This window comes from Montipora foliosa, chromosome 6 (genome assembly GCF_036669935.1).
Source record: "Montipora foliosa isolate CH-2021 chromosome 6, ASM3666993v2, whole genome shotgun sequence".
NCBI lineage: Eukaryota > Metazoa > Cnidaria > Anthozoa > Scleractinia > Acroporidae > Montipora > Montipora foliosa.
This window is the reverse complement of record NC_090874.1, coordinates 48817663-48837662: the sequence shown is the minus strand read 5'-3', so window position 1 is coordinate 48837662 and position 20000 is coordinate 48817663. Positions and strand designations below refer to the sequence as shown.

Here is a 20000-nt window from a genome sequence, read left to right as displayed (position 1 = left end):
AAATCACATTGAATTCTTAATTATTATGGACCGGACAAACAAGCAGGTTCAAGTTTTCAGTAACATTCAGTAGCTTTCGCTACATACAATTTTTCCGGATGAACTAGTTTCGAAAGCTTCTCGCGAAATTCGGTTAAAAACACGTAGAATAAAGGGCATACAGTGCATGGTGACCTCATGGTGACCTCATCTTTTTATTGCATCTTTTAAAAGTTAATGTCCGGTGTGTATGAATATCAAATATTGTGCCAAGTTTGAAAAAAATCTGGATAGTACGTCATTTTTATGGGAATTACCTTAAGTGACCATTGATAATGCAAGCTTTCAATTTGAAATACGTTTATGATCAAATTTCATTTTCAAGGGTAGCCATGGACATAAGCATACCCAGTAAGTACTATTAAATTTTCTTAGATGCTATCATGGTTACTAAAATATTGCGTACTAAAAAAATTGCATTCTAATGAGCAAAAATGCAGGACAAAAATTCTGGAGTACAAAGATCAAGAATAATTCTATTAAACATTGCTGACACCTAAAACTTATTTACAGGTAATGGTGTATTTCTATCGCTTTCTAATTCAACTCAACACTTGAACAAAGGTTAAACTACTACATAATTTTTATCCTAAAATAATTAATACTGCACTTTACATCCAGTCTTTTTTTCCTTCACAAAAGTTTGTCAATTACGACAACGCATTTGCGACATTGCATTATCGGACTTTATACCGCGTAATTGAAATGCCAACAGATCGATTATTCTGTTTTGTAGGCAAAATATGCCAATTGTGACTCTTTAGTTTGAAGGATTTATTGCGCGTGATTGTTTTGTGTTTCTTCTGCCCATGGCTTTCCAAGATATCCAATTCCACCAAGAAAGAAAAAAGCGAGAAAAGTAGCCAACAAATTTAATAGTGTCAAAGTACGGGGTGGATGAACTGTATAAACAATAACAAGAGAATGCATTTTGAGTTATTTTCACAAAACTTATGTCATAAAATTTTTTAAACCACTTACTCTCAAAAATTCATGTTATACATTAAGATAAATTAACATAAGCTAACGCTGTTTTGCAGCTGAAATGTGCATGCAGTCTTGTTGTTGCATTCTCTTCAATTGGAGCCCGATGACCTTGAGTTTGAAAGACAATTTTTTATGGCAGTTCGATGGATTAAAGCTTATTATTTTACTGAAGAAAATCGATCGATAAACAGAGTTTACATTCTGCAACGCAAGTTTACTGAAATTTTCTCCTTAACATCAACTTTGAATCAAAGTATGTACATGTAGATTTCACGGGCAGAGTTGTGGTTTGAATGTCACTACGCATTTGGAATGCAAGAGTTTCACAATAATACACTGCTGCCAACCGCATTAATTTTTCCATTACACTGTAGGTGCTCAGTTTTGCAGTGCGCGCTTCTTCATGAACATGTTAATCTTCGGAAAAGTTTACGTTCATGCAGACACTTACAGTTTTTTGAACCGTCTTGTCTTGCGAGAGGGTGGTAACTTAATTTTGAGCGGTACTATATCACTCAGAACATGGACTTAGTTTCTTAAGCGGCAAACAACATTAAATGTTTTACACTGAAACCCCAACACAGCTCCCACCGCTTTGGTTGCTCCACTGCATGTTATAAATCCGGATTTTCATCTAATTATGTACAACGAATTGAGGATGTTTGACGCCTCGCGCGCACAGAAATTCTCTCCAACGACACTCAACACCATTGCTGTTTTCAGTTGTTGTTTTTGCATAAAGCAACTTCATTATAAAGGGAGGTGAAATATATTGATTTAATGGGTCAAGTGCATTTCTTTTAGCCGATGACACCACCTCCTTGTAATTCTATTGTCCACTTTACTGCACTGAACAAAGTCAACTGAGATTATTTATAACTCAGATACCTTTCAGGTATTCCGAGTAATAAATCAGGGAATGCTCCAGAGTTGCCCACCCCCAATTGGATATGGTGATTGTGCTACTCATCTCATGAACCAAAAATAATGGAGTTGTGGGTTTCGATCTAACTCCTGCTTGCAAAAGAAAAGGATTATATTAAAGTGGTACTATGATCAACTTTTTACCCCTTGATTTTTTGAGTGTATCACATAGAATTCCATGAAAGAACAAAAACGCCATTTACCGTTTGCTAATATCTTCATTAGTTCCGGAGATATTTAAGTTTTAAACACTCGAATATCTCTGGAAAAGAGATATTTGAAAAAAGTAAACAGCACTTTTCTTCTCACGCAGACTACTTGTTTATGTTTCAAAATGGCTTAGATAGGAAAGATGAGATTTTCGTCATAGTACCACTTTAAGCAAAATTGTATTTTACCACAATTGCTTGTAATCTCACAATCTGATTGGCTAATTTGCCGTTGTCGATAAGAGTCTAGACAACGCTGCACGTGTCATGCTGACGTCAATTTACCACACAATGTAATGCCCATTTTGGGAAATAAACCAATCATATCGTGAGAAAGTTAAAGACAATGCTTGTTCTTTCTTTGTGTCATATTTTTATCACACTCTGAAATAAACTTTATTTGGCGTTGAATATTGTGGTAAAAAACAAATTGAAAGTGGTTCAGCGTTGTCCGTACTCTTATCAACAATGATACGGTCAAAATTTGTTGTGGACTCACGAGGCGCAGGCGAATGAGTCCACAATATTTTGACAACAGTGATGACGAATATTGTTCTAGATAAGAGTACAGACAACACTGAACCACTTTCGATTTGTTAACGATACAGAAATATACTTACGACATCCTTCCTCATCAGAGCCATCAGCACAATCTTCTTCCTTGTCACAATGCCAGAGACTTTTGATACAATTTCCATCTGTGCAACGGAACATCTGCTGACCACAAACTGGGGGTGTGCGAGGCTTAACAGTCATGGCACAACCTTCCTCATCAGAACTGTCAGAACAATCTGGATCTCCATCACATCTCCAACGGCTTGGAATACACTTTCGGTTACTGCAGGTGAATTGGTTGCTGCTGCATGTCTTAGAAGCTGTCACAAAACAGGAAAAGAGACATAACTCTCTATGACCATGACACACATTTGTTTCAAAAAGAAAGGGGCTTTACATTGTAGCATAATTATGCTCTTGCCTTTATTTATGCTTAAATCACATTAACTCTGTCACATCGATGTTACAGTGATTTGTGAGTAAGACAAGTACAGGCAGATGGTCAGAATAGCCCTTTTCATGGTTGGTTTTTCTCATTAGCATTACAATGTAATCCAGCATGTGAGGCAGTTTTGGGCTATTTTGTAGTTTTAACCTGAAATTGCCTTGCACCCACGTTAGATTACATTGTAAATTTATGCAAATGAGAAAAACTAACCATGAAAAGGGCCATTGAAATGCATGTGCTGGCCATAATGCTTTACACCTCTGTATAAGCTTACCAAGAGTGAACATGCCACATAATGACAGTGTAGCCATGCTTGGCCACCATCTTTATCAAACAGCCAATGCGAAAGAGATTTAAACTCTTACTTATGATACCACTGCAAATGGCAGAAAGTGTTTTTTGATTGTGATCAATTGCTAACACATGCAAGATGAAAAACACGTATGCTTTATACACAAATCCTCAAGACAAGTGAGGGTTCATTTTTAACATGTTTTGCACTATGGAGTGGTGAGGCTGTAAACATTCCAAGATGTTTGCCTTTGGAGTAGTTGTAGACCAAGCAGACGGTGACTTTATGACCCACAGCCACCAGAGCTCTAGCGGTAGCCGGCTTCTATTGAAAGCTCTGTGTTGTCGATTAATAAAGTTTAATGTAAACACAATGGAATCACTTTGAAAGGCCACCAACATTACCAGATATCATGTTAACTTAAAAGTAAAAGTTTTCATTGCCCTTGGCCCAGAACAAAGCAACTTAAAAGAAATAATCATGTTATAATCAATGAAGAGTGTGATTCTCACCGCATAGCTCTGAATCTTCATCTGATCTATCCCCGCAATCATCGTCTCCATCACAAATGTGCAACCGAGGAACACAATTGTTATTAGTGCAAGTAAACTCACTGGATGAGCAGGTTGCTGTAGATGAAAAGAATGTACTATGGTAACCGCAATTATTTTTTATTCTGGGAAATCCATGTTAAAAATCCTAGAAACTACTGTTGTCATAAAAAACCATCTGAACAATATAATAAGGGAGAAATGCTTTTTTTCCTTGAACCTGTCCTTTGTTATTACAAAAAAAAAATTACCTATATTACAACTATCTTCATCTGAGTTATCTCCACAGTCATCTTCTCCATCACACTTCCAGTGGTCATAAATACATTTCCCATTTGCACAGGTAAAGTTTTTGTCAGCACATGTCATGTTCCGATCTGCAAAGGACAACATAAATCATATGGGATATTTAATCCATAAAGGTTGAAAAGTCAATGGTTTTTTATTAAATTAAATCGCCCTTAAGTTACCATGCACAAAAATATTTAAGTAAATTTATTGAGTGGGGTCAGTCAGTCAGACATACGCAACATGCAATAATGTCATGGTCTTTTCTTCTTGGCAATTAATACATGTATGCTGATACATACAGTAGACTCTTGATAACTCCAACCCTCGCAACTTCAACCAAATTTGATTTCCCCACGATTTCAATCACACATTTACATTGTAACATTAAATTAATAGTTTCAAAGCATTTTTGAGAGGAGACAACAATGATAATTAAACTAGGTAGTTAAAGAAAGATTGTTAACCCTTCGAACCGGCCAGGTTTAGTATTTTACTCTGACTAAAGCCAGGCGATTTTACTCGTCAACCCCTTTACTTAGATGTGCTTGGAGTGTGCATATTCAGGGGTATGTGTTTAAATACACATTTCTTTGCACAGTTTGAAACTGTTGGACAGTGACTTATCCATTCAATAAAGTTATCCGGCCTTTGAACAATCAGGTCAATAAAGTTATCCGGCCTTTGAACAATCAGGTCCAAGTCTTTTCTACAGGTGACAGGTAACAGGTGACAATCTCTGCCGGCATAATGGGTATTGCATTTTGCGAATCGTTGTTTTACTGAAAGCACCTGTGCGTCAAAAGTCTCAAGAAAAATAATTCTTCGGATAACAAGCTCAGGGCTTAGATTAAGGGGACTTTATTACTCATTCAATTCTTCAAACCTTCCATACTAACATATTCCATTTGGAAATACAAGTTCTCACAAGGCAGGGTAAAAACGTCTGCTCGTCCGCCCGTCCACGAGTACTCTTGTATCTTGGACGAGTGGATTTCCTACGCAACGAGTAGAGTTTGCCGAAAAAAAAAAAAAGTTCTTTTCTATAGTGAGATCTGAGGTCCCAAGCATCTCTGGACTTTGTAAACTAGCCTGAGTTACACAAATTTTGGTTTCTTTTCACGGCAACTTACCCGTTTTCGCCTCTGTTTTCCAAGAGTATCTGGGTGCTTACCATTTAGCCAAAAAATCTGGAAATTTCAATTTGAGGTCAAATGGAAAGGCAATTTTCTTGAAAATCTTTTCGGAAATTGTGGACAACCTACAGAGGTAATCCTTTTTTTCCGTTCGGAACAGAATTCGCGAAATGCTCTTACCATTTGCGAGAATCCTTCCGTTTCCAGGCCTTTTCTCACAAGATAGAGTAAAATACGCGGGATGGAATTCTGTGTAGTATATGTAAAGCGCCACTCTCATCCGGTTGGTCATTAAATTCTGAAAATCGCTTACCTTTATGCAATGATCATTTCATCCGGGTTTATTTGGCTAAATGGTAAGCACCCTCTGGTTCTGTTGTTTCAGTAAAGACTGGGATTCCATTCCATATATAGAAATGACGACCTCGTTTGAGACAAGGCTTCATTAACACTTGAACGAGGGGGCGATACCGTTGTGGCAAGATAATATACATTTAATGTATGGTCCCGAGGGAAAAAGTTAGTTTTGTTTTGACGAGAGTCCTCATGTTTCCCAAGACAAAGTCCAGGGAAACATCAGGACTCGGGGGAAAACACAACTAACTAGTTTCCTGAGGGACCAGACATTAAGTGCTTTGTTGTATATTTACAATTTTCCTGCAACAATTGCAGCAAAACATCCGGATCGGGCAACAAACTGAGGAATTGTATCCCGGTCGGGATACATTTGAATTTGATCAGGGCCATGTGACCAAGAATTAACCAATCAAAGTGCTCGTTTTGTTGAGCGAAAGTCTAGGTATATAACAAGTGCAGTTGTAGTTAGTCTGGTGATCATCAGGCCCCAGTTGTTCGAAGGGCGGATAGCGCTATCCACTGAATAAATCACTATCCACTGGATAACTCAATTGCTTTCGCTAGCGTTTATCCGCTGTTTAGTGATTTATCCGGTGGGTAGCATTATCCACCTTTTGAACAACCAAGGCCAGATCATTTCCTTGAAAACAGCTGCGGAATATTGCTGAGACTTATGTTTCATCTTAGATCGCAATTTTAATGCCTCATTAGCCTTCTATATTTTCCTTTGCTCCACCAAATTCATCTCTGTGACCAAGTCCCTTGGTGGATCTCTCCTCTAATGATGTGCCCTTCACCCCCAATGAGTGCATCAGCCAACACTTTAAGTCATCCAAAACAGGCCCATCCTGCCAGGGCTGCTCTGTCTTGCTTGCTCCTTCCCACTGCGAAGTCTGTGCTGTACAAGCTATCCACAAGTATCTCAAGATTTACCAAGTCACCGGTCCCTCTCCACTTTAAGTCTTCAATTCAGGCCAGTACCTTACCAGGGCTAAGGTTACAGCTATCCTTTGTGTTCTCCTCAGGTGCCTTGATGTTCCGACAGAGCAAAATGCTTCCCACAGTTTTAGGAGTGGAGCAGCAACCACTGCCAAAGAGGCCAGTTTACCACCTTGGCTCATTCAGACAGAAGTAAGAATGATGGTTTAGTGACTGATTCACTCTTTTCATTGGCATCCCTCCTTCAGTTCTCCAGAGGGTACCTCATTTGCCAGCCACAGCCCGCCTTTCTGGACAAGGGATTTGGAATCCAAACCAAGGCCATTCATAGCTATTTGTGCTTAACTTTCAGTCAACGTTGGAAGTATTTATGATGTATTTTGGGTGCACACCTGCCACTTTGCATCGCAAGTAGCAGGTTGGGTGGGACCCCTTACCCACCATCACCATGTCCGCTGCGCTTTGCACCACACTTAATAGGCTCATGTCGCAGGGTGTGTTGCTGCCACCCTCATTTGTCGCACTGCCAGGTGTGTCGCTACCACCACCTTCATTGCTAAGGGTGTGTCGCTGCCACCCTAAGTTGCATCACAGGGATGTTGCTACCATCCCCATACAGTCACTCACAGGGTGTGTTGCTGCCACCCTTCCTCCCTGCACAAGAGTGCACCCAATACCTGTAGACCTTTTTACTGCCAAAGACTGTGTAGTCCTGTTGTGTCACCATGAAACAATGCATTATATAAAGCTATAAATAGAATGCAAACTGCGGTGACAAACATGAGGGTAAATAAGTGCATAACTGAAATAAACTTTTAATGACTTAATGTTTCACGTCTCAATATATATCTTCAGAAGTAAATCATTTGCAAAATTATTTTTAAATACACAAGAGTAATTTGAATAGCTTGGGAAGTATGATAACAAAAGAAGGTAACACAATACTTTACAAAAATATACAAGAAAAAATGAACAAAATACATACATGTACACTGTAAAAATTTAATGCATATGCCTAATACATAATGTAAAACATATTAATAAATGGTTCTGCCTGGACAGATTGTGTCATCCAATATTATTCAAACAGGTAGTTCATGTAGTCACTTGTAAACAATCCTACATACTAAGCATACATACATACTGTAATAACCTTTAAAAAGGCAATTAACAAAAAAGATTGGCTATCTTTCTACGACTTTGTTTTAAACTTCCTTAAAAGTTTTGAAATAGACTTGAAACTGGATCAACATGCTAACTTGTGTTTTCCCCATTTATTGTGCAGTCACATTGCCAGAGGAAGCCAAAGAGCAAATGTTTATGATGATGCTGTAACTAACTTATAATGATAATAAAAATAATTATAAGTTTCATTTTATTATTTTCCTAAGGAAAGAAAGGCTTTCCATTTACATGTACATTCACTTGTACATTCACTTGGAACTGGGACAAAAGGGTGAACGAATTGTCTTTAGTTAATAGGTAGTCACTGCTTAGGATACATTCAAATTTCAAACAATTTTATGACCTTGGTCTCTTTCAACCTTACACTCCTCACAGAGGTACTAATTGCACATACAGTGTTTTAATTTGTATAGTTTCTATGAAAGATCACCAGACTATCATCATAACTTACCACAATTCCTTTCATCAGATCCATCACCACAGTCATCATCAAAGTCACATACAAAGGACTTCCAGACACAGCGTCCATTGGTGCAACTGAAGCGGTCATGACGACAAGCACGAAAAGCTGTGTTTACATAATGAAAGGTAGGCCACTGTTAGCCATCTCATTGTTCAATTATAGTGCATTCAAAATAAATAACTAATGATGAAACTAAATTTTTTTAAAAATTAAGTCCAAATTAATATGTTCCCTTCAAAAAACATCAAGACTCAGAATTGCTGGGTTAAATAAGCACTAGATTTTTCAATCGAGAAAACAACTTTAAGCTCCATGCCAACATAAATTGGCCTAAAAGGGCAAACTTGGCTTATAAGATTTTCCTTTTAGTTTCAACAGAAATCCTTACTTTTATACTTGAATGAGTTTCTAAGCAATTAATATCTATAGATACTAAAACAAGGAACAACCTACAATGACCTTAAATGGTCTACAATGAGGTACATTATAAGCTAAAATGAGCTAAAGATAATATACAGCTCTGAGGAGGGCACTGCATCGTGTCTGCAGTACGAAAGTTAAAACATTCCACTCTGCGCTTTGAACCAATCAAAACCTTGTTGTTGAGCACGTTAAAACTTTTCATTGTGCACTCTGAACCAATCAAAACCCCATTGCTGAGCAAGTTAAAAATTTTATTTTCACTCTTATCTAATGAAAACATATTTATAATGTCTTCATTTTTTCCCTCCTCTAATTAAGACTTTATTGTTGCAAAGCAAAGCCTTGATATTTCTACATTTTCAATTTACAGGGCTCAAAATTGCGACTCACTGGTCACCAATGCGACCATAAATTGAGTGCTGGTGACTAGATTTTCAGAAATGGTCGCCAGCTGGCAAATCCCGTTTTGTGTCATAACCCAGGATATACAGCAGACAACTTCTGTATTAGAATCTTTATATGATGAAATCATTCGGAAACGGAAGCTAGAACACGACTCACTTTTCCTTTCCCACTAAAACAATGTCTAAATGCTACAAGAAAATCAGTTTCATACACTGTTAATTAATAGCAAAAAATGTTCTTACGATACTTTGGGTTGTGGAAGCACTTCAACACCATGTGTTCTTGCCAGTTATCAGCCTTCTCAAAATATTTTTGGGGAGCACGTCATAAGGAAAGTGGAGAAAATTGGTTTGGTGCTAAAGGCACCCAAGCGAGTGCCCAAAGGATGCAGGCTTCTAATTTTAAGTACATTAACATCATAAATTGCGAGACTGGAAGTCCCACTGACTAAACGGCCGAGTGGAAATTTGGTTCAGCTCACTGCCGTGCAGAGCAAGGAACCGCACTCGGCCCATGGCCGCGAGGTTAATAAAGAACTACATTTTGAAGAGGTGAAAAGCAAGGATAAAGGACCCATGTTGGCCTTGCTATGGAAAACACGGACTTAAACGTTCCGTGCTTCACTCCATTTCCAATAACCATAAGAACACCATCACCAAACTAAACACAAAGCCAAAAAACAACAATGGCTTTAGAGGTCTTTCTCATGCTGTTTTTTTGTTATGTAATAATTATGACTTTCCTTGCATGCAAAGTAACATTTAAAGTCACGTTCTTATGTAAGTCATACATCAAATAAGTTGGCAACCAAAATTTATGATCTGGCGACCAAATTTTTCCCATTAATAGTCACCTGCTGACCCTTGAATTTAGCTTTTAAAACAACGGAAAACCATCCAAGGGTCTTTTTTATTTCTGCCTTTAAGGCCACATGTGCAATTTGATGTCATCATTTGGGCTGTCATGTGTGGCATTATGTAATGTGTCACGTTATGTAACAAAATCATGTGATACACGAGAGTCTGACCTTGTGCGAGAGATGCTTTTTCGTACTGTACTCTTACAGTCGGCTGATATGTTGCAAGACTGTAGGTGTTTGTAGTCGGTCGAATTATTGACTGGTTCCAGCACAATAAAGGACAATACGCTATTTAAAGCGGACAACATTTTAGCGACCCCGCCATGACGGACGGTTGTTTTGTTTGAAATCCATTCTCGAGAACATGGGTTGAGATGTCGACCGAAGGAATGGCGGTAAATTGTTGTGGTCTACACATCCTCTAATAAAAGCAACAGGACACAAGTGGAGCCAAGTGAGACCTTACTGGAAGAAAGATGACTGATTCAGAACTCGAAGAATTGCAACTCCACGTTGAGGGAGGAATTTGTAAGCTCCCAATCTCAGAAATGGAGCAGTTAGCGGAGCATGTTGGTCTGGAATCGAAGGAATACAAAGGAAAGAGTAAGCTTGCCATGTCGAAAGTTGTCCGTTCTAAAGTCGAGGATGAGCTTGGAAAAACAGAAAACAAGGTTGAATATCTTACGGAACTTCAGAATTTTATTGCTGGGATGCTGCCGCCGCCACTCGAAGAAATCGATCCAAACAAAGAAGCCAAAAAAAATGAAATTGGAGTACGAAGCATTGTGTAAACAGTTCCAGGAAATGATGGAGTCGTACAAGGAGAAAATGGAGCAGGCTTCGGTGAAGCTCGAAGACACAAAACCATCTACACCAGCCACGACAGTTTCAAAACCAAAAGAAGGTAACGTAGTGTCACTTGTACATGTTTAAACTGCCCTTAGGAGAGATTTTAAGCTTATTGGTGTTATTGGAGGAGACGAACAAAAGGACCGATTGTCCTTTGTCAGTTTAATTCGGCAAATAGATGCAGGGGTGGATAAAGGATACAAAGAATGTGAAATAATTGATGCAGTTATTCGTGCTATCAGCCCCAGTTTAAAGTTAAGATCATATTTAGAAAGCATGAAAGAGCTTACTTTGGCAAAACTAAGACAGATGTTACGAGCTCATTACAAGCAGAAGTCAGGCACTGAACTTTTATCAAGAACTTACAACAATGTGCCAATCACCGAAGGAAACTCCCCAAGACTTCTTAATTAGAGCCCTTGATCTACGACAACAGGTCCTCTTTGTATCACAAGCTGAGGGTGGTACTGTTAAATACGAGCCAACGCTGGTTCACCCCTTGTTTTTGCATGCTATTGAAACCGGTCTTCAGGATGAAGCTGTCCGAAACTAACTGCAGCCGTTTCTCCAGAAAGCAGAAACAAATGGAATGGAACAAATCAATGTGGTCGTATCCGAAGAGTATGAGCAGAAAGGTAAGCTTGGAGCAACCTATCACAAAAATGCCAGACTGAATTCCTTGGAAGTTGACAGTGATCAGGCTGAGCCGGGTGGTCAAACACAGCCAAAGAAGTCTGGATCAAGGAAAGAAATGAAGTGTGATAGGCCCGACAGGCTAATGGTCACTTTAGAGGAAGTCCAATCAGATATTGCTGTTTTGAAGGAAGCTCTGGCCTCCCAGAATGCCAGTGAAAGAGAGAGTCCAACACAGGTACCCATTTGAAAATCAAAGGAGACTTGTCTGCCAAGCATGCCGAGATACACCAATGTAAAAAGGTTTTTACGAGATGGATGCGGGTGCTCTCATGATGTTGAAGGTGGTCCATGTTGCCAGCAGTTTTCAGAGGAAGTTGTGTTGTCGATTATAAACAATTCTGTGGAACTGACACGTGCAGTACTTGACCTTGTGTTTTTTGCTAATATCCTAGCTGTTATGAAAATTAAAGTCTTTGGCGAAAAGGAAAGATCGCAATGCAGCTTTCTTTACCAAAACCTTCTGATCTGCAAGGATATGTTTTTTACATATTTTCCGCAGATTAAAAGAGCACTACGAACAAAAGGACTTGAACTAGCATCAGGCATGCTTACTTTAACCCTAAGCGATCATGACAACATTTATAGCTAAAAAACTTTTTGAAGCGTAACAAAATAAATGAATAAACTTAAGATAACAAGCATAAAATTCGATAAGAAATCAATCAATCGATAGATGAGTTATCAGACAAGAAACACCGTATGACGCATAATTATCTTGAGTTCTTTGAAAGAATGATTCGTTTTTTGTTTACAGTTTGAACGAGTGTATGCTTCTCCAAACGAGTGATATGCAATATCTATCACAAGGTTGCACACCTGGTTCAACCGAGTGGACTTTTCTAGCAAACGAGTGGGCAGTTATTTTAACATGGCTGACCAGGTCGGTTGCAAGAGTGAGCCAAGCCGCAAGAACAGCTTAAAATTAAAACCTCGCGGGTGTCACATGGCTTCCACACGGAATTCCGGTCATAGACGGAAAGTCATTAGTATACGTTTTCGCATGAGAGGTCACATTTGGAGCACTTTGGTCATGAGAAAAAATTAATTTGACAGGTATGTCCGTCGGTAAATGAATAATTATTTGTTGTCGAAATGGATTTTTTTCACACTAGTTTTGCTTTTTGCTTGAACTATTTTTTTTCAAAATGCAGTCCAAAATTGGGGTGCGTATTATACACAGGTAAATACGGTATTTGTGCAGTCACTTGATTGAGATCATTTGTTTATACTCATGTTATTCCCGTTCAGTACAAATCCCGCAAATTTCGAACCTTCGATAACCAGGTTATGAAATAGTTTCATCGTTATCCATGTAGTTACGAGTTTGTAAATGTTAGCAAAGTCGATAATTTCAGAGCCATAATTTTGTCCTGACGTATTTGTAGCCGTCGACAGCGATGAGAGACAGCGAAGGTTTCATTTGGTTGTTTAGTTACCGGATTGAACTTGAAAAGTATGTTTCACACATGAAATGTGAGACCAGTTGAAAAATCCGAAGGAATAAAAAATGTACCGTAAACGTCCATGTACAAGCTGCATCCGTAGATAAGCCGCACCCCGAATTTAGAAGCGCACATTTTGGAAAAAAATGTAGTACAATAAAGTTTGAAGTTCCAGTAACGTTCTATTGCTATAAAGTTATAAACCAACAAGGACAAACAATCAAGGTTTCACCCAGGTCTCACCATGTAAGTTGAAATACGAACGAGTGCTTAGTAGCCAAGCTTTAAACGTGGAGAGGAGTCTGGGCCAGGAACTGGGTATCATGACCACGTTGACCACGTCTATAAAGATGTTTGGAAACCCGCAATAGGCCAAAAAATTCATGCAGAACAGGAGCTTGATAATGCAGTCGACAAATTTGCCGAGAAGGTGGTCACGGACAACGAAACAGTTGGCCATTTACCTCGCGAGTACTGGCAAATTTTGTGGTATTTTATCACACGAGGCGGAAAGATTTGCGTGGAAGTGACTGGCCGAAGACGTCACTGCAAACAGCTGTGCGGAGGAAATGGAGATTCCTTGTAGGTTGGTCCCTGGTGAAAATCCTTAAAGGATCTTTAAAGATCTTCAAAGATCTTCAAAGACCTGACAAAGATCTTTAAAGATGAAGATCTTCACAGGATCCTTGAAGGATCTTTAAAGGATCTTCAAAGATTTTCTAACATTGAGGACTCTTGGGATACTTCATCAAGATCCTTGAGGAAATTATCAGGATCTTGCAAAGATCTTACCAAGATCCACACACAAAATCTTGGAAAGATCCTCAAAAGGATCCTTGAAGATCCTCAAAGAGTGACTGAGGATCTTACAAGGATCTTAAAAGGATCCTTGAAAGGATCTTAATAAAATCTTTGACAGGATCCTTAAAGATCATACTAGGATCTTTTGAGGATCTTTGAAGGATCCTTATAGTGATCTTGAAAGAAACCTTAAAAGGATCCTCGAAAGATCCTCAAGGATTGTATGAGGATCCTTTAAGGATCCTAAAAGAATCTTCAGAGGTATCTTGAAAAGATCTTTATCAGGATCCTTAAAGATCCTATGAGGATCCTTCAAGGATCCTAAAAGGATCCTTAAAGTGATCTTGAAAGGATCTTTGTTACGATCCTTGAAAGATCCTATGAGGATCCTTCAAGGATCTTAAAAGGATCCTTATAGTAATCTTGAAAGGAACTTTATTAGGATCCTTGAAAGATCCTATGAGGATCCTTCACGGATCTTAAAAGGAACCTTAAAGTGATCTTGAAAGGATCTCCGTTAGGATCCTTGAAAGATCCTCATAGGATCTTTCAAGGATCTAAAAAGGATCTTTAGAGTGATCTTGATCCTTCAAGGATAAGGATCTTATAAGGACCTTTTTAGGAGTGAAGTGTATAAAATCCCCAAAGATCCTATGAGGTATTACGTACATGTACCCTCAAGCATCGTTAAGGAACCAAACTTTGAACATAAAAATAATCACGCTGTACACGAATCAATTAAAAAGAAAACGTTTATTCTGATGCAATCCATTGATTGTCGGAAATATCAGTAACAGATTACCTTGTTTGATGAACTCGTAATAGCTGCAGGCCGGGCCAGAAGCAATATGAAACAATATACTCTCGAAATATCAAATAATTCGTGTCAGCGCGTAATCCTTTAAAAAAATACCAGGGCTAAAATACAGAATTCAGGGCCACATCTAGAGACTCTAGTGACGAATCAGCTCGATCAGTATCTTTTCACATTCCTTTAAGGGTTAATTCGATGAGTCTGCTATGATTTTTGCTCACTTTTTCTTTAACACAGTGCGATGAATCGGAGGGTTGTAATCCTCCGCCATCTTCGATAAAACGCGAGAGATAAGACTGGAAACTAGTGAGCCATTTCCCTTTTGGTCAGCAGTCACCAACGACGGCTCCTCTTACAGTTCGGCGGTTTTATTCTAAGTTTGAATCAACGAGCATAAATCTTATGATTCATGATTGTTTTGCCCTTTAAATACTGATTCAAAACGAGGAAATGCATACAGCAATCCAAGTACAAAGGTAGGCGCTAATTATAAGCAGATAATATTTGAGTTGATGACTTATTGTCCTTAGCTTAAAAATGACGATAGACTAAATCGGCTAACTCAACCAATTCAAATCTCTCGGGGTTAAGATTCTTTGTGTGTTTAATTTGCATGGCAATGAAGCATTCACATTTAAAATGATATGGTAATACTGGAACAAAACGTTTTATTTCGAAAAGATTTTAATTGCGTACAACATTGAGTTAGCCGATATTCGAACTTTTCAAACTTCAAGTCCCAAAATAATTTGACATGTACAGGCAAGGATTATAATTCGGCTTACCTGCTCTAATCCTGTAAAAAATAGGTGAACCTTTAACGAGATTACTTACTAGTAATAAGGTTTACATCAAAAGAGTGGTTGTTGCAAATTATATGATTGGCAAAGGATCCCTTCGATTCTCTGTAAATGCTACGTGTCTGAGGTTCATAGCAATTTTCAAATTAAAGGTTAGGTGACGCACATTTATTTTCACTTCCACGGCATGACTTGCGAGTACATGTGGAATTCATGATAATCAATATGAGTAATTTGCCCTTATACCATGTAAAAAGTCAGGCGGGATCCCGGCGGGATCCCACCAATCCCACCTGGGATCCCGGGTGGGAATGGCGGGATCCCACCATTCCTGGTGGGATCCCACCATTCCCACCCGGGATAAGAAATAAATCCCACCCGGGATCCCGCCTAAAACACGGGATTAGGCCATCCCACCTGGGATCCCGGATGGGATTTATGGATCCCACCCGGGATCCTAATATCCCACCTGGGATGATCATCTTCTCAGCTGGGATCTTTGGCGAGATTCATATATCCCACCTACCCTTGCATCAGGAGCCCGGCCAAAAACCCGGCTAGCCTTGCAAAGGCAGGCCAGGCCAGGCTTTCCAGGTTTTTAGCCAAGCTTACCGGGAAAATGCGGCCTGGTAAAGCCCGGCAAGCATGGCCAGAGCCAAGCTTTCTCGGCAACCTTGGCCACCAAAGCTTGGCCTTCCTGGCCTTGTTACTTCCAAGGCAGAGCTTTCACTGCAACCCTGGTCAAAAAAGCCAGGCCTTAAGATTCAAGCCAGCCTTGACCTGGCTTTTTTGAATTTCTAGGCCATAAAGTGTTTCTAAAGTCTTCAAGATTACAGACATTGACTGCAATTTAGTGTAACATTGTCTGTAATTACTCAGTGACCAGTGACCTTAACCAAACTCTGTGGGCTCAGTTGAACTGTCTTTGAAGTAACAATCTTTAAATGGCCTTGATGATGTCTTGCAAAATATGATGATGTTATGGTTTAACGGCCAATTATCTTTAATGTAGCAAAGTAAACATTATTTTATATCTCACACTTGAACATGAATAAAAAATTATTATATTGACTGTTCCTAAATTTGACACCTGAGACTAAACCTTGCACAATTATTCTTAGATGTACAGGGTCTCTGATAAAAGAGCTATGTAAATGATTTAAGTCCTTCTCATTCTATCACGCTAAAGTACAGCTGTAGTCACACTGTTCAGCCAAAATGCCTGGCCTTCCCAGCCTTCCAAGATTTTTAAGCCAGGCTTTTCTGGATTTCCAGGCCTAATTTTTGGGAAGTAAAAGCTAAAAGGGCAATGTGGACTTAAGATTTTATGGGAATCTTTAAGAATTCCACTCAATGATTCAACTTGAGGGTCACTTGAGCGAGTTGAAATTTGTGAAAATGTTGTGCAATAGTACTGAATGTGCCAGTGAGACAATAATCCAAGTTTAAGTGCCCTTTTAGGATTTGATTTCATCTGGTGCCTTGAAAAAATGAGCTTTCACTTCAACCTTCAATACATGTATATACAACAAGGTCTGGTCTTATTCAAAGCATGCCAATGTGAATGCGATATTTTTCGAGTTAATTCACCACTCGTAATATATGTACTTTGCTTAAACAATGTCCTTTAAAGGCCCCAAACTTTGAACATAAAATCACTCTGTACACGGAGAAATAAAAAAAGAGATCTTTTATTCTGATGTTCTATAGATAATGTGACAAATATCATCAACGGATTACCTTGTTTGATGCTCTCATAATCGGCCTTATTCCAAAAGGAACATGATGCATTACTCTTGAAAATTACACACTCCAAGTCAGTACTAATAATCCTTTCAATGAACTCCATTATCTTTCAAATCTTGCCCATTTATAATGAATCCGTGGAAAGATTGTCATCCTCCGCCATCTTGAATAACACGTGAGAGACCGGACTGGAAACTAGTGAGCCCTTTTCGTTTTGGTCAGCAGTCAGTGGTAACCAGTCCAGCTCCTACAGATTTTGGGCGGTTTTATTCAAACGTTCGTGTATCAACGATCACACGTTTGTGCATGGTGACGATTTTTTGGTTAGTTTTACTCTTTAAATCCTGATCCAGGCAAAGAAATGCTTACAACAACTCAAGTAAAAAGGTAAGAGTTAACTTTAAGCGAATAACATTTGATTTGATGCCTTATTGTCTTTAAAATGAGGATTGGTTTACCGGTATATAGCATTCACATTTTTCACACCTCAATTTGGTTTAAATGCTATAACCCTGTAAAAAAATTGATAAACCTTTAATGAAGAATAATGAAGTTTTAGAGCAAATGGTGAAGCAAATGGTTTGGAAAACAAGTGCTCATACTGCAAGTTATATGTATACGATTGACAAATGATTCCTTCTCGTAAACATGCTAAATGCTGTCACTTTAACTATTGTAATCAATGCAGAAAATGCCTGAGAAAGGTATTATTGACGTCTGTAAGTAAAGAGATCCAAATTTATGAGTTTACTCTTCATACACTTTAGTTGTAATAGAAATGATCAGTGCACATGATTTAGCGGAATCAGTACATGCATCTTTGAAGTATAATAATACTGTATATACTGTATTTTTTTAAGTTGCCATGAAAGAGTATAAAGAGACAGTTCCTGAAAAAATCTTTGATGGGACAGCAGGGAAAGGTCCTTTACAGCAGACAAAAATGCATAGCAGTCAATTCTGTGTCCTCAACCAGTTATGGTTTGAATAATGATGTATTTAAGGATCTCTCCTTGCAGACTTGTTTTAGTTCTGTGGTTTATCATGTTTAAAAGCTTTTTTCGTATTTTATTTTAAAACATCATGAATTTAGGTACTGCATTGACCTCTGTATTTTATTTTTTTGCCTGTGAGCTATGGTAGTAACTGTTACTGTTAATAGCTTGACTGTAATGGATTTTTTGTAGTTTCTAGCACATCTCTGATTTGCTGGAATATTATTTTACAGGAGCAGGATATTATAACCTTTTTAGTTTTTGCAGTTTCTGAAATGTAATGATCTGTACATAAATTAATACCCATTGAAGCTGAATGTGAAACTGTGCTACTTGTTTGTATGTTGATTAAAGGACCTTATTACTTCAGAAAACTGACCAGTGAATGTAGTCCAACACTAGGAAGAATCACAGCTGTTCACTGAATATATGCCGTGCGACAGGACGGGAATTGCGTGAAAAGTCTTGGCAAGGCTTGACTTACCAGTTTTGACCCTGGCCAGTCATGGCAGCAGGGTTTTTGTTAAAGCCGGGACGCCGGGACCTTTACTCTGCTATTTTTATTTTTGTCCCGGCTATTTTACGCGCAGGTTGTACAAGGATTCTTTCAATATGAAGAGAATAGTCAACCGATATTTGTATTTTATTATTTAATATTTTCTTAAACCAAATCGTGCTTTATTTCTCTGTTACTGGGTATTGTTAGTTGTACCACAATTTGCGTACATGTACGTGTAGCTGATTTGGAGTTCATGACAAGATGTTATCAAGTAACAGAAAACACATTGATCGGCGCGCCCTGCTTTCGTCATTAGGGAGTTTAAGCAAATTGCTATGGCGGGCTCTAATACGGCTGCCAGAAGTAAATTTCTTCAAAAATGAGACACTGTGCATGTTAGTCGGTTACGGTCAGCCATAGCGCGAAGGAAATGAAGCGGAAAATCGACCAGTATTTTACCCAAAGGTACCCATTAGGCCTCACAAATTCAAAAATTTTCTGGGGGAGGCCCCCCTTACCCCCTAGTGGGAGGGGGATGACCCCCTACCACACCTATCCCGACTTGGCAGAGCCGCCATCCTAGTCCTTGCTATATGTTCAATTGTCCCTGCTATTAAAAATCATAACAAAAACCCTGATGGCAGACCATTTGTTTTTTCACTTTCCCTTTCCAATTTTGGCCCCGGCCAACCCCGGCGAGGCCAGGCCAGGCTGGCCCTGTGGCCGCGGCTTCCCAGTTTTTTTTTATCCCCTGGTCAACCCTGAAACCCTTACTGCAGCAAGAATCCTGGTTGGCATATCAGAATTCATACAAGCCAGCACTAACAATAGCATATGTGATCCTGGGAGGATGGTACTGATCCTGCCTGTCATCGTAGGTGGGAGGGCCTCTTTAATCCCACCTGGGATTAAAGGTGGGATTCCACCTGGTTTCCCAGGTGGGATTTTTGGGATCCCACCTGGGATCCAGGGTAGGATTGGTGGGATCCCACCCAGGATCCCAGGTGGGATTGGCGGGATTTCACCCGGGATCAATGGTGGGATCCCACCTGGGACGTTCCATAATCCCGGTCGGGATCTCAGCTGGGATCCCGCCAGAAAAAGGTGGGATCCCACCTGGGATGAACATGGGATCCCAGGTGGGATTGGCGGGATCCCGCATCTAATTTTAACATGGGATGGCTTTGTTTTTCTTTCAGGATGCGTAACTGCAAAATATTCAGAAAAAGTTCTCAAAAAGCAGCCTCAGCCGACAATAGCACCAAATACTGAGTGAAGAAAAAAATTAGTAATAAAAA

The 20000-nt window shown here is 39.1% G+C and overlaps 1 protein-coding gene across 1 annotated transcript in view; it reads right to left on the bottom strand.

Annotated features, from left to right (window-relative positions):
• The window catches only part of LOC138007578 (very low-density lipoprotein receptor-like), a 48987-nt gene that overhangs the window by 22431 nt on the left and 6556 nt on the right, over positions 1-20000 (bottom strand). Inside the window, exons 3-6 of the mRNA XM_068854578.1 lie at positions 8362-8478; positions 4257-4382; positions 3967-4083; positions 2780-3034 (exon numbers count right to left, since the gene is read on the bottom strand). Coding sequence (XP_068710679.1) covers positions 2780-3034; positions 3967-4083; positions 4257-4382; positions 8362-8478 — 615 coding nt within the window. The remainder of the gene's footprint in view (positions 1-2779; positions 3035-3966; positions 4084-4256; positions 4383-8361; positions 8479-20000) is intronic.